The sequence below is a fragment of the Delphinapterus leucas genome, chromosome 9 (genome assembly GCF_059928025.1).
Source record: "Delphinapterus leucas isolate spDelLeu-1000000601 "Yukka" chromosome 9, BTC_Dleu_Yukka2, whole genome shotgun sequence".
Classification (NCBI taxonomy): Eukaryota; Metazoa; Chordata; class Mammalia; order Artiodactyla; family Monodontidae; genus Delphinapterus; species Delphinapterus leucas.
Window position 1 is genome coordinate 56,218,921 of NC_143137.1, and position 15,537 is coordinate 56,234,457.

A 15,537-nucleotide genomic window follows, 5' to 3' on the forward strand; every position below is an offset into this window, starting at 1 on the left:
TAACAGAAAATGTAATTACTTTAAATAAAAAACGACAAACGACTCCCTTGGTATTCTACTTTAGTAACAACTCCTTGCAACATACCTGACAATCGACTGGGACCACCACAGATTTTCACCCTATTCTATCTTTTCCTATTCTATTCCATTCCATTCTTCCCTTTTTTCCTTCCTCTTTCGCTTTTTTCTCCTTTTCTTTCCATTATTATTATTAGTAGTAGTAGTCATAACTAAGTAATGTCAGACCCCTTAGATGATGATAATCAACTGATCTAAGCAGAAAAGAAAGGTGCTTGGAATGGCAGCACCAAATAGGAGTACTGGGACAAGGTTCATGATGGGACTAGCCACTCGTAAGGACAGCTACAGACGCTTATACAACGACTTTACAACTTATGTCAAACTCTTTAAGAGAATGTATGTCAATCCTTTTTATAACATTTCACAACCCAGAGAATCTGAAACTATGTCTTAAAATTCCCACCAAAACATCTAAGTCAATTCTGCCGCAAATGATACAACCATATAAAATGCCAGTTAATATTGTTTATATAAAATTATGTTCATAATTGAATGAAAACATCAGTAGAAGAATTAGTTCAGAGAGGATATATCTTAGTGTCCAGTCTACTTGCTAATCATTAAATTATTAAATAACTCCTAATCACTAAGTCATAATCCAATTTATTACTATAATTATTAGAGACCACATAATCCTAGAGTTTTAAATGCAATACTAATGAGTGAATAGAAAAATAACATATGTGCTAAATTTTGGTGTTAATATACACTTTTACTCTCATAAAACTTGTGTAAAAGAGTAATCTTTGCTCCCAGTTTAATTATTCAGTAAGTCACTCAACAGATATTTATGTGCCAGGCACTGTTCTAGATATTGAGGATAAAAGCACTGAACAAAATGGACAAAACTTCCTGCTCTCATGGAGCTTATTAGAACATTTCTAATGGGTAACTAACATTCTATATTAATTCATGCATTACTTCAACATATTTGAGTGCGAGGCACAATGGACAATGTAAAGATGGCTAAAATAAGGCTCCCAAGAAAAAGCAATCAGACAACTATGACATTTTTATCATTATGGAATTAAAAGAATGATAGTCTGAGTTTACTTATTCAACAAGCACTGGCTGTGGTCTTTCCAAACGTGCCAGAATTTTCATCTACTTTCAGATCACTAGGTTTCAAATTTTGAAGTCTAAGAAAATTCAGATTTACGTAAGCAATGCCAGGTTCTGTCACTGTTTCACATCTTCACCATACACTATCTCTCACCTCTACCCCAACTTAGCTCATCTTCTGCCACATTCTTCCCTCCTTTTAATGAGCATGTGGTCCTTTCAGTTCATAAGATACATCTCTTGACCATTCTCTACTGGCCTAATGATGGTTTCACCTCTCAATTTTATTTCATCAACTAAAGTGGGAAAAAAAAAAAAACTATACCATTTTTCATAAACAAAGATGCGACTCTTGACTCATCTCAAAAATCCTGTTTTTCTAGGATCAGGAATTGGTACCACCGAATCAACCATGCTTTTGTATAGTTCTCCTGGAAACCAATCCCATCCCTCTGAGTCAATCTTTTTCTCTTTGCAAAACTAACTGGTTTAGTTGAGGACCCAACTGGCATCATCAGCCCTAAGTTCTAGTCTAATGAACTCTTGGTTAGCTAAATTACCACTGATTAAACTTCACGGGCTTCAAATAATTTGTAATGACTAAAAGGATGTCGCAACTCTTTTTTGTGTCTTAATATGTAAGAAGTGTGTTATTTCAAAGAAGGGATGCTGTCCTAGTTCTTTAAGGGGACTTCCATAATTTAAATACACTTCATTCATGATCAACAACAACAGTCCATTCTAGCCCAATCTCTAAATCTATCTCTTGCTTTCTTATGGCTCAACAAGAAAACATCCCATTTTTACCCAAGGCTATTTAATAACTTCTTTAGGTGATTCTACACAGTTGGAACATAGATGACATCATCTAAAACTCTCAGCTTGAAACTACTCAGATAGTTTCTTGATTTCCACCAGAAAGTTTTAAAATGTACTGGTCAGAGACAATAACCTAAAATTTTAAATGCAAAGACGTCTTTTGTTTTTCTTGTTCTGCTGCTGAACAGGGTTAAGTGTTAACGTTCCCAACTTTACACTTTTATACCTTCTAAAAAGAAAACATTTTAGGAAAAGTAAATGTTTTATACTAATCATTAGGAATACCTAACACAGAAAATTTTGAGATTACTTAGCAATCAAAGGAAACAAAATAAAAAATATATTTCACTAGAGATTACTGCCCCTGAAAGAGAACTGCTTCCTTTCTGTGGACAGGTCTTAATGACTTAACACAGAATATATGAAACGAAATTTGAAATGTCATAAGGCAGTCATGCCATAAGAGCCTCAGAAAACAAACAAGCAGCAATTCCAATGTGTAACCTCAAAAGGAATAATTGTTTGAGATTTTGAAATTAAAAAAGAGAGGGAGAAAGAACGAACAAAGAATTCAACTCCTCTTTGAGTTAATTTGAATAGTGAAATAAAAAAGAAATCATCAAACTCCCAACAATTTTGACAATCTGTTCTCAGGAGTGCTATGTCCTCAGACCTGCCCACAATAAATCCATTAGTGAATAGGATACAGTATTGGGTAAAGGCGACACAAATTACCAATACATAGATTAAAGATTGTACTTTACTATAATTACTATAAATCCTTTTCAGAAATACCTAGTTCCATTCATACTTTCACATTGTGTGTGTGGGGGGGGGGATGAAAGCACTACCAATCAGCAATACAGATATCTGTGTACATGTCAGTTTCCTCCAACAAAATTATAAACTACTCAAGGGCAGAATTTGTTTTGTTAATATCTTATATTTGTGTAATATTTGACCTTCATAGACATAATTCCATTTGATCATAGTAACTCTCAGGTCAAAAGAGTTGTAATAATTTCTATTTTATTGTGGGAAACTCCAGGTCACTCAGCTAATAGACAGAGGAGTCAGAATAGAACCAATTATTCTCTTAGTCCCTGACTGGGAACATATTTTAAACTTATTACAATGGAAAATTTCAAATATATACAAATGAGGAGAGAATAGTATAAAGAACTTCCACAGCTTCAACAATGTTCAGCTTGTTTCAGCTCTACCCCATTTTGAAACAAATTTCAGAGTTAATACCATTTTGGGGGTAAACATTTCAAGATGTAGGTACTTTCTGTAATCACTGTCAATCAAGTTTAACAAAATGCTTAATACGGCAGATAATCAATAAATACTTGTTGAAAGCTATAGATCTTACATATGCTTTCAGACATTATTACCCAATTCTGACTAAAAAAAAATCAATTCTGAATTCCTAGATGGCACATACTCATTCATTCATTCACAGATATTTATTCTGGGCTACAAGATGCTGGCCACCACGCTAAGTGCTTGGGATACAGCAAGGAACAAGAAAACAAGGGTTTTTCCAGTACAGAAAGCCAAATTAGTGGGGAAAAAAAGTAAAAGAATTCAAGCAATTGATTAAAGTGTATCCAGAATACCCTACGTTCTTACATTAAAAAATGTGCAAACCGTTTTCAACTTTTACTGAATGTGTGCACATTTCCTAATGTTAATGTGTTCTCTACAGTATGTAAATTAAGTCCAAGACTGTACAGTTAACTATGGGAATTACTTAAATTTTAAAACTCACTTTAATATAAACTATAAAGATTGGAATAAAACAAAAATGAAACTTTCTCTTTTCAGTATTTATTATCCCCAGGAAACCAAGTAAGCATAACCCAATATACAGATCCATTTTCCCTCTTTATTTGACACTCCTTAGTATTAACATTCATGTGATGGAAATAATCCACGTGGTGCCTTACTTAGTAACTGGACGTCCTTTCCATTATTTCATTCACTTGTTCATTTATTTCTACTGGATGTAGAATGTAAACAGACATGACCCAAAACACATTCCCTGCCTCAAGGAGCTCACAGCTGGGCTGTGGAAAATGGTGGGTGGGGGGGAAGATTAATATTATATCTTAAATAACAGACATAATAATATTGAAGAGCAGACATATACTAAGTGCCATAAGGGAGGGCCAAAGTTGTCAGGGTTCAAAGGAAGCAGAAATTTTATCCAAATGAAGGTACTAAGGAGTACGCCACACACAAAAAAAGGTGGCATTAGAGCTTGGTTCTGACGGATGCTTCAACAGGTGGAAAGAGTGGTACAGGGAGGAACACTGTGTACACATTCTGAGATCAGCCCCAACTAAAGTCGAAGAGGTGATGGCAAGGAGCATATATATGTAGGGGAAATGGATTAGTCAGTCGGACTGTAGGATACATGCAGCAAATGCACACGAAGAACACAAGGAAATCCTATCAAAGTTGAAGCTAGTACTAAAGACGAAAAAATGGACAGTCACAGGGAAAATTTAAAATATCAATAAGCATTTGAATGCTCTTATTATATAGCCTTGGTATACAGATACTGTACAGTTAATACCAATAATCTCCCAGTGTTAGGCGGAGATACCTACTCATGCTATATGCAACTCTAAAAGGATGAAAAGTTCTCATCTAAGGGGTCTATAATTTAATTTATCCTACATCATTCATTCAGGAAACATATTGGGCAACTAACAGTACGGACACTGTTATTTAGGAATATAAAAGCTACACACAATCCTTGTTTTCAAGTCAGCAAACATAAAATCATTAAACAGAAAATACTTTTCTATCCCAAGGGAATGTTTTCTAATATGCAGTGACCATTAGTCATCCTGTTCTGTTAACACTGGATATAAACCTGTGTTTGAACCTTAGTTATCCTCAGTTTGTATCTACAATGCATATAACTAAGGAATAAAATAGCCCACTAAAAATAAGACAATTCTTTTATGCATTTACAAAACAATTCCTACACAGGCCAAAGGGGGTTGGTTTAGGTTAAACCTAAGACCCTCTTCAATGAAAAAATTCTTATACTGTGATTCTAACTCTACTGAACTAAAATCCTTTAGGAAGGGTAAATAGGAATCAATAATTAAAATGCCTACTTAAAAGACAAAGTCAGTTATTGTCCAAATTTAGGTAAACTACTAAGTGTTTAATAATGATTCCATCCCAAATGGACTTCCAGGCTACTACTGCACACTCACACAGATTCCTGCCACATGCCTTAAGATGCCTTCATTTCACCTCAGTGGAGAGCAGTTACATGTGCAGCTGGTGAAACAAAATCAAGTATGGTAGCACACTGGTGACATTCAAAACAACTGCCCAGTGGCTCTTATAAAACTCCTTCCTGACTGCTCACCTGCCTGTCCCAGTAGACTTAGCATCTACAGAACACCACTCAAATGGTAACCTTTCTGTAGGCAGGCTTGTTACCAACCACCTGTGTCCATTTTCAGTGCTACCTCCTGGCCCTTGAACATAGCCCAACATTACCAATACTACCTTCTTCTACTGCCACTCCTCCTGCACCCAGATTTCATCCCTGCTATGTTCTACCACAGCAGGAAGCTCACAATTAATTTCTTTCCTAAGAAGACTGAGAAGCTTATCTGAACTTCTTAAGAAATAGAAATCGTGTTACTAGTTCTTCAAGAAGCATGGGTACTTCCCCAGTGGCGCAGGGGTTGAAAGTCTGCCTGCCGATGCAGGGGACATGGGTTCGTGCCCCGGTCAGGGAAGATCCCACATGCTGAGCCTCGCTGAGCCTATGCTCTGCAATGGGAGAGGCCACAACAGTGAGGGGCCCACGTACTGCAAAAAAAAAAAAAAAAAAAAAAAAAGAAGCATGGGTAAAACATATTTGCTTAGGTGTCTAGAGGTTGTTATGCTACCTAATTTTCAAGTATTATGGTATTTATTTCACTAAATGGGTATTAGATGCCAGAGCCGCATTATGTAATAGCTCATTCATATGATGAGTACCAAGCATTTAGATGTTTTTAACTATTCTGTCTAAGATGAATTCAATATTATTACTTAATTATTTAACTACATTATTTACCCATATTATTATTTAACTCCAGCTATTTAAATAATCATAGTTATTACCCAACTTCCTTAACAGCAGAATTTAATGGATAATCATCACACTTTTTACAGATTTACTTCAGTAAGGCATACTGCAGAATTCAGGAATTTCCTGAGTTGATATGTCATTTATTCCTGGCAAACTATCACCTTTGTCTACATATAGCTCATATTTTCCAAACTAGAAATGTACCCACTTGAGTTAACTTCTTCCACCAAACAAAAAGAATTATTTTAAAATTGCTACTCAGATTTTAGAGAAAGTCAATGACTTTAAAATGGCATGACAGACAAGCTGCCTGATCTCTGGCCTTTAGGTTCTTTATCTATAATATAAAAGGGTTGAAAGACTTCCAAAGTATCTTTCAACCCTAATATTCATGAGTTTCCAACGACACAGTGTGAGTACTGGATGTTTTGTTCTTAAAAAACATTCCTAGAAAACCATCAATAGTGAGGCATATTTTTTTAAGGGTAATTTACTTTTAACAAGAAGTCTATTTTCATAGATATCCGTTTACCCTTGTCTTAAACATAAGAAAATACACCAAAAGATATTCACATTTATACAAGTTTCCCTTTTAGAAGCCATTTTCTCTGTGATAGAGAACTTCTAGTAATTCCATGGTGATAATAGTTGTGTAAAAAGGATACAGTGCAGGGCTTCCCTGGTGGCGCAGTGGTTGAGAGTCCGCCTGCCAATGCAGGGGATACGGGTTCGTGCCCCAGTCTGGGAAGATCCCACATGCCGCGGAGCGGCTGGGCCCATGAGCCATGGCCGCTGAGCCTGCGCGTCCGGAGGCTGTGCTCCGCAACGGGAGAGGGGAGAGGCCACAACAGTGAGAGGCCCGTGTACAGCAAAAAAAAAAAAAAAAAAAGGATACAGTGCAATCAATGGCAACAATTCAGCACTACCAAGTTCTGCAGGAACAAGGAATGGGCAGAACATCATTGTGAAAATGTGTATTTACTAAATAAGCTCAATAAATTGGGACCTTCTCAGGAACTGTTAGAGAATGAAAGACCAAACATACTTTTCACATACTGACATTTAAAAAGGCAATTTAAACTCCTGCTTTTCCTGCCTTCACTGAGACAAGCCCTAATAAACATATTATTCACCTACAAAACAACACTTTTATTCAGAAGGATTCCCATGAACTAACCCACCTGAGGTTATGACCTAATAATCATTGAGCTGCACGCATTTTTCTGGCGTTTTTAAGCAGTGATTAAATATGCTAATAATCATAATTTAACATATTTAGACACAAGTTTACTCACTGAAATACCATGAGTTTTAGTTTCATGAACCAGCACTTGAATTTGAATTACCTTTACTGCTACACTAACAAATTTAATCCCTGGAGACAACACTGATAGCACTTACCAGGACTTTGTAGTGACATGATACTATCATGTATCGGGGTTATGATGATCATCTTACTTCTTCAAAAACAGGGGAATTACTTGGGAGGAGTAGCCAGGTATGATTTACCCAAGTATCTTTCCCAGCACCTAACCCCACGTTTTTTAAACAGTAGGTCCTTTCCTAAATCCCTGTTGAGTAAGTGGAGTTCAAATGTTCATATCTATTAATTACATGTCAACGTCTTCTTATACAGATCTCTTTGTATGTGCCTAAAGTGAAATTTAATCCCCCAAAAGCATTTGATTCTGATCAGTGTTTTAGTTATCTAACTATTCAATCAGCAAATTCAGGGTAACCAAATTACCACAAATATTAGTTGCTCTGAAAAAAATGGTTAGCTTAAATATAGCAAAACAAGCCAATGGAAATAAAGAGAACTGAATTTTTAAAAAGATAAAAGAACTGCTCATCCCATTACAAGGTTAAGTTCTGTAAATGTAGAGACTTTTTTGACTTGTTCACTGATGTATCCCCAGCTTCCAGCAGTGTCTGGCAAATACTGGGCCCTCAGTAAATATTTGATGAATGAACAGATTGCTGATAAAACATATTATTTTATCTACTATATATATTTAGTTCAGAATGTAAAATAGGACTCGTTTGTGGAGTGCAGAAGCTCTAATGTAAGCTGATACTGAAGTGTGATTCTGGCAAAGTCTCCAGGATTTGGGATTACCAACTGCAAAATACAAGTAAGTCTACATCCCAGACACTGACTGGCTGATCGAGCCTGGGCCTGGGATATATCAAGCACAGGTAAGCAAGAATTTCAAGTTATCATCCCTGTGCATGCAGGCAGTACCAGTGCCAGCAATAACAAGACAGTTTTTCTGGCAAATCCATCGAAATTAAATCTTAAACTTTTGAAAAATGAATGTTTATTATGCTCCTTCAAGCTTAGAAGCTTAACTATCTGTGGGAGGTGCCTATGATCATGATCAATTACTTGTGACTTGAAGGCACTTATTAAGGCGTCTGCCCTTTTAAGAAACCTTTAAAGAACCAGCCATAGGACTGTAAAACGGATCCTGCGGGACAACAATAAATCACAGGTTTGGGGGCCCAACTTTGACAACTCTCCCTTGGAAGGAAAGAATTTGTTGTCACCTGTGCTTGACTTCCTGATCCTGCCTGAACAAATATCAGCATCCTCTAAAATCTGAATTCCTAGTCTAGCTAAGTAAGTCATGGGGGCCAGTAATTGCCCCAAGGCAGAAGTGGAAGAGAAGAAACAGGAAGGAAACAAAACGGAATGGAGATCTGCAGCTCGTGAGGACGACATCATCAATAATTTTCTGAAGTGTCACTGAATTTCATGGCATTTGACTGATGGTCTTTTCTGACAAACTACAGTCTCATTATATTCAAGCAGCTTCTTGGTTCCAGAGCCTGTAATGTCTGGGCTTGAGTATGACTTGCTCTACAGGAAAGGTCAGGTGAACTGAGGCCTTACTGGGAACTTTCTCCATGGCAAGGGCCACGCTAACCTGCCTGAACACAAATAATACGTGGACATTTGAAGCATTCTTAAATTTACAAAGTGTTTTCATATACACTATCTCAGTTTCTCCTCACAATTCTTAAGAGGTAGATGTCATCATCACCACTTAACATGTGACATAGTTTTAGAAAATGATGCCTTTGTCTTCAACTTGTAAGTATAGTCTCCTAAAATTTCTCAGTATAGAATCCAAGACATGGGTTAGTTAGAAATCTGTAAAGACATGCCAACCTCAAGAGAATAAATCAAGAGAATAAGATGGATTAGCCAAAATCTACCAGCACAATGACAAAAACCACCTTCCTTTGTCACAAGAATAAATTGTGTTTTTTAAAGGATGTTACACCGGGTTGCCTCTGTAACACTGCTACAATTGGAAGAACATGATTTTATTTATATACATGATAATCATCCTTAACTGGACACTATCCAAAGGTAACAGACAAAATAAAACAAGAACTTTGGACCTACAATTCTAGTGGTGGAATTCACCCTTTGGGAAGTGTCTAGGTGATTCCACTAGGAAGATAACTAAGTTACAGGGGACAAAATGTACCCTTAACTTTTCTCTCCAATATCACAAAAGACTCCCCAAAAGGGTTTTTGTTGTTTTTCAACAAAGAAAACACACACACAAAAGGTTATCTATTGCTTTTATTTATAATCCCATCTTCCTAAAACACTGATTCCCTCAGTCTCATTATCTTTTGTCCCTCTCTTCTTTACTGGCTAAAATAGAGGTATATTAGGGTCCTGTCATTATAGCCATTTACTACTTTATTTAGGTATTTATGATTCTTTGCTGCCTTCTAGCCTGAGTCTGACTGTGTCAGGAACAAAGCACAACACAAATCATCCAACCTGGGATAAGAGGAGACAAGCTGAAACCTCCCAGGAAGATTCTGTAGATACTTGGGCTCCCTGAAACTATAGAGGGCTTGGTATTTCAAAGGTCAGCCTTGGGTCTCTCCACTTTGATGACTAATGTTAAACTGTTTGACCTTTTTACAAAAATATTTGGCTGTGCTTATTTACATAATTTCATCCACAGCACACATACAGTAGTAGACACATATTTGTTGAACAGAACCCCTAGACGGATGAGAAGACAGGAAGAAGACCTCCTTTTTGGAACATACTATCTTAGGAGTTGAGAAAGGTGAAATCACACCCTGATTTGTAGAAGTTTCTGGGCATTCCTTTTCAGCTTAAAACTATGCACCTCTGTTTTAAAAAGAAAAGGATGACACACCACACAATGTCAAACACACAATGGGGAAATTCCAGGATCACTAAGAAAACATCATTATCTTAAGCGACACACACTTTGGTTTAATACTGGTTACCACACAAGAGAGGCTATAAGTACTGGTGCCTCCTCACCCACCAGCACAACCCACCCAGGAAAAGAAAGGGCAGGACCTTTAGAATATAAAGATTCCACAACCTGGACTCACATCTGACCCTTTGGAGAAGGAGTCTAAGGACTATGCTGGCCCAGAGACATAAAGTAATGCAAGCAGGTAACATTTTGGGAAGAAATTTTTTTAAATGACACAAACTGGGCATCAGCACTGAAGTCCTCAGACCATCAGAAATCCTTATTATTATGCAACGTTAATAAAAAGAAACTGTGTGACTGGCAAAACTATTCTTAAAAGTTTCTGTACTTTTAAACCTTATTTCTACTAGGCCCCGACAATAAAGCTTTCTTTCTACTAATTATCACCATATCCTCAGACCTCTCACTCATTCTCTCAAAAATTCCCCCAATGGCCATGGAAACCATGCTGGGGCTGGAGGGGCGCGTCTCAGGTTGGCCTGTTCTGTCCCTAAAAGACGCCCATCTTTCTGGATGCCTTTCAGGGTGGGCAGGGAGAAAACACTTAGAACTTGCACAGCGGCAAGGAGGCCTGCGCAGGTCACATTTTATGACCTGTCTTTCTGTTCGCTGTCTGGCAAGGTCACCGGCTCTGGCTCGTGGCTCTGTCGACAAAACTTACTCTCACTCGGTAAGGTCAACGGGTCGCGCCGGGCCTCCCTAGCCGCCCCCCTGCCCCTCAATCGTCGTGGGCCCCAGGATCCCAGTCCCGGCCCTCCCACGGCGCGCGGCCCCAGACGGCGCGGGCGCCGCTCCACAGCTCACCTGACCACGTTGGGGTGCTCGAAGGTCTCCAGGTGCCTCAGCACCGCCACCTCGCGGATGGTAGAGAGCGGCATGCCCTCCTCGCCGGTCTGCACTCGCACGCGCTTCAGCGCCACGAAACGGCCTCCGTTCTTCAGGTCCCGGGCCTTGAACACCTTCCCATAGGCGCCCTCCCCGATCTCCGCCACGCATTCGTACTGCTGGTCGGCACGGCTCAGGCCGTCCTTCTCCATGCCGCCCGGACGCCGCCCGGCACGGCGCCGCTGGGGCGGGCGGGGGACGCGCTCGGCTCGCTCGTGGCCGCTGCTCGCCTCCTCCCGGACCCCACGGCCCGCTCCCTCGCGCCCTAGAGCTCGATCTCGCTCTCTCTCACCCCCGCCGACTACCGCGGTCCGGCGCTCGGACTCTCGCGGCCGCCGGGGCTGGATGGAGCGACCTCCCCGCGGGCGGGCACAACCCTGGTGCCGCCGCTGCGAAACTCCGCCTGCCGAGTCGCCGAGGAGCAAGCCGATCCCTCCTCTTCCCTCCCCGAAGCTCAGTCCTCTGTACAGGCACCAAGGCGATTACATAGTCTTTGCCCGAGCGCGTCTCACTCCACAGTCCTTCCACCTAAAAGAGGAGACGGGAGGACAAGAAGAAAGTGTAATCAGACATCCCAGGCGCCTTCCTCGGGGTTCCTGTAGACACCCCTCCTCCTCCTTTACGAAGCCCCCTTCGCTACCCTCTGCGAGCTCCTGCCCTCTCCCAGGCCGCTTAATCCTTCCTGGTTCCTCCGAGAAAAGCGAAGTTACTTTTCTTTCCCTGCAGAGCTGGAGCCGTCTTCGCGCGGAGAGGTTGCAGGGGCCCCTCGGGGATGAGCGCGGGGCGCGAGACGCAGTGGAACGAGAGGGGGCGTGCCAAGCAGCCCAGAGTGTGCCGGGAGCGCGGGGGAGGGGAGGCGCCGGGCACGTCAATGTCACGGCTTAATATTTATCCTTATATCATTGTGCTGTGCTGCTACCCTCCCCGCCTGCCCAGGCCTGGAGGTGCAGGGAGAGGGGCTCCTGGGATGCCGTGGGGCGTTTCGGGGTCGTGCACAACCTGGTGTGGAGAGACCGCCGGGTCCACTGGTGTGCGGCCGCAGAATGTGGGTGGGGGCTCCCAGGACCCTGTAACCCGAAGCTGGGAGTGTGCGAGAAGGGGTGGTCAGACATCTGCTCGGAAATTGCTTCCTTTCTTTCCACTTTCAGTTTTTCTACGAGGACACATTTTAAAACGACTTCCACACACAAATGGTCTTTTTAGGGTAAAGGAATCTGGATTGGAAGCGGAATTCTTCCTCCGACCTAGAGGACCTCCCTGGTGGAGACCCATCAGGTCGGGGAGGGCTGGAGCTCCCGCTCCTCGGGGGTGGGTGAGCGACAGGGCCCTGGGGGTGGGGTGGGAAGTCGCCCACGGGACCCTAAGAGTGGGAGAAAGAGGTGTTCACCGCACTTCAGCTTGTCGTCTCCTTGGAGAACAACTTCAGAAGGAAGGCAGCATAACCGTGACTCGCCTAGAAATTTTCAACCGATTGAACCTGAGCAAAACTCAGCCTCCCCTTAAAAGGGGTGGGCGGGGGGAGTAAATGCTGAGCCTCCAGGGGAAAGTGAGAAGGGGCTGCGCCCTTGAGGCCTGGACTCGCGAACCCTTCCCCACTCCCAGGGTCGTCCCCAAAGTAGGCAGCAGAGGTGGCTGCTCCATTCCCCTTTCGGCTTAAGGCCGGGTCCGAACAGCAGCCAGTGGCCCCCCAGGAGCCCCCCACACAACAAAGCGGGGTGGGTAGGGGACGACGCACTATCCCTTCCCATTCGGCTGCAATCCAGGACCCAGGGAACCTCCTCCCCACCGCCGCTTTGGGCTCGGCCGGACATTCGCCACTACAGCCGCGTGTCCGAAATTCTCGGGGCACCTCGGAATTACCTGCCCGGCAACCGCTGGCGCAGTCGCCTTCTGCCAGGCATTATAGAAACAAAATGCGTGACCCCCACGGCCTGCGGGCGGAGGGGCCCGCAGCGAGGGCAGAGACCCTCACACTCACTCTATTCAAAACTCTCCTTAAAAGGTGAAGGCGAATCCTGGGGGAGCCGAGGAACAAGCCCCTAGAGCCAGCACCGCGGTCTGAGGCAGGCCGAGGGCCACACAGGTAGCTGAGGAGCCGCCGCAGGCTGCGCAGCCCGCCCCCTCCCGCGGCCCCCCCTCCCCTCCGCTCCCCAGTCCTGACCGCCGCTCGGCAGCGAAGGAAGCGTCGGGGACGTCCCACCCCCGCAGGGAACTGCGCCCGCTGCCCCCGCCTGGCCCCGCACCGCCCGCCCCGGCTCTCCCCCCTCGCTCCCCGGACTGTAGGCTCCGGCGGAGAGAAACGGGAGCAGCAGTGCCTTTTCCCCCCCTCTCCTCCACTTTTTTTTTGTTGTTGTTGTTGCTTTCCCACGCTGGCTGAATGTGTCTTGACCCCATTTCAAAAAAGTTTGACATAGTGCTTCAACATTTCCGCATTCCTCCGCGACTACAAAGGCTGCAGCCGCCTCCTTCTGCTTTCTGTCTCTGCTCTCTGTCTTCACACTCAATGAAATCCTTCATGTGCCTCTCCCGAAGCCTGCCAAGCACCGCAAGGGTCGCCACCAGCGCAGCGACAAGAGGCCGCACCGGGGACCACGACTCCCGCGTGTGCGCACAAGTAGATGCGCCCACGTGCACACTGACGGGCGCGGTGCTGGGCCCGAAGGTGCTCACCCCGGGGCGTGCGTTTTAACTTCGATATTTTAAATTAGAAACGTAAACTGGGAAACTAAAGCAAGCGTGTATCCTTGCGGGGCTTCCAGCCTGGGCACTGGCCGCCTGCGTGCACTCCTCTAAGTGTGCATAACACGCCCGCAGGGGTTGCCAGCAAGAAGTTTGCGTTAACATTTATCTCTTAGTGGGTAAGGTGGAGCCCACACCGTACCTCAACGAGCTTTCGGGGGACATAAACATAAGGCACCGAAACACATTCTCCCCCATGGAGTCCGCAACAGCAGTGCATTTTAAACCCTAAATGTGGATTATTATGTGAGTTTCCGAGTAGAGTTTGAGTTCCGTTTGAAGAAGCTGGATAAAAAGTGTTTGTGGGTGCGTTTGTGCGCAAGGCTATGTGTGAGCTGGCACAGGATCTCGGTGTTGGGGGTCGTCCCTCGTGTGGCGTCCTAATCTGGCGTCCTCTGGCCGGATTAGGAGAAACTCCTTTAGCTCCCCAAAACTAGCCCCCATAACTACCCCGCCTCGGTTCGTAAGGGGTTAACCAAAGCCTATTCCGAGAACCTACCGCCCCCCCCACCCGGTCCCCGTCCCCCCTACCCACCCTCGCCTCCGACACCGGCCAAGCCTCCAAATCTCCCCCGGGGACCCTCCCCCCCACCCCGCAGCCCACCCACCCAAGCGCACAGCTCCTTACCTGAGGGGCCCGGCCGCGTCGGGCCTCGCGAAGGGGCTGCGGGTATCAGTCCGACCTTCACACGTGTCCAAGGCGGCGCGGAGCAGGTAACCCGGCTTGGAGGAAGGAGTTACCAGCACTCTCTTCGGCGAAGGGGTGGGCACTGCGGCGGAGGGAGGAGGGGCGGCGGAGGGCGCCGCCCGCGCCGCTCGCTGGGGGCGGACGGGGCTGCGGGGCTCCGGCCGGCGCTCGGGGCCCGAGCCGGGGAGGCGACGGGGGCGGGGTTGGGGGCCCCGGAGGCCGAGTCTGCCGGAGACCTTCCCGGCTGCGGGGTTGGGGGCTCGGCTCTCAGTGGCAAGCGAGTGTGCAAATTAAAGCCTTCCGGAGAGAGGGGAGGCGGCCGAGACCCGGCTGTGCTCTGAGCCTCCCGGCTCCCTAGCTCTCTGCTCCGAGTGGGGGGCGAGAAAGAGGGGGGAGTTCAATGAAAATTTCCGGCTTTCACTGCAACTGGAGTGAGGGATCTTGCGACTAAAATAAGAGGCGTGAGAGGGAGAGTGGGATGTGTCGTCGGGAGTCGGCGGAGTTACCAAACCCAGGGTCGCCCAGAGTTGGGGTTTTGACAGAGTGAGGCGGGCTGGGCGTATCAGCAGTCTGTGATGTAGACGGATGGGAAAAACACAAAACAACCAACAATAATTATGAGGGGCCGGTGGGGATGGTAAATACCAACACTTTCCAAGAAACTGAAAAATCAGACCAAAAAAATAACTCTTCTCTATTAAAAAAAAAAAATTGGCAGGACGCCTTGCAGAAAAGAAAATACTAATCTGTCCAAGCACTTTTCACTTTCAGCATGAGCTACATTTGTTTTGTTTTCCTTCGCTTCCTTTCGGCCTCACAAAGCCCTATCTTTTCCTTTTGGACAGAGGATATGACTTGGAAAT

At 44.4% G+C, this 15,537-nt stretch overlaps 1 protein-coding gene across 4 annotated transcripts in view; it reads right to left on the reverse strand.

Annotated features, from left to right (window-relative positions):
• Nucleotides 1-14,748, reverse strand: part of CDK6 (cyclin dependent kinase 6) — a 234,263-nt gene extending 219,515 nt beyond the window's left edge. The window contains exons 1-2 of one of the 4 annotated variants that reach the window (XM_089917636.1): nucleotides 14,615-14,748; nucleotides 11,167-11,775 (exon numbers count right to left, since the gene is read on the reverse strand). In XM_089917636.1, coding sequence (XP_089773762.1) covers nucleotides 11,167-11,358 — 192 coding nt within the window. In that variant the 5' untranslated portion in view covers nucleotides 11,359-11,775; nucleotides 14,615-14,748. Of the gene's footprint in view, nucleotides 1-11,166; nucleotides 11,776-11,887; nucleotides 12,573-14,614 lie in introns of those variants that run through there. The other 3 variants (XM_022585851.2, XM_022585862.3, XM_030759787.2) reach the window with 3 other exon arrangements.
• Between the last annotated feature and the right edge of the window lie 789 nt (nucleotides 14,749-15,537).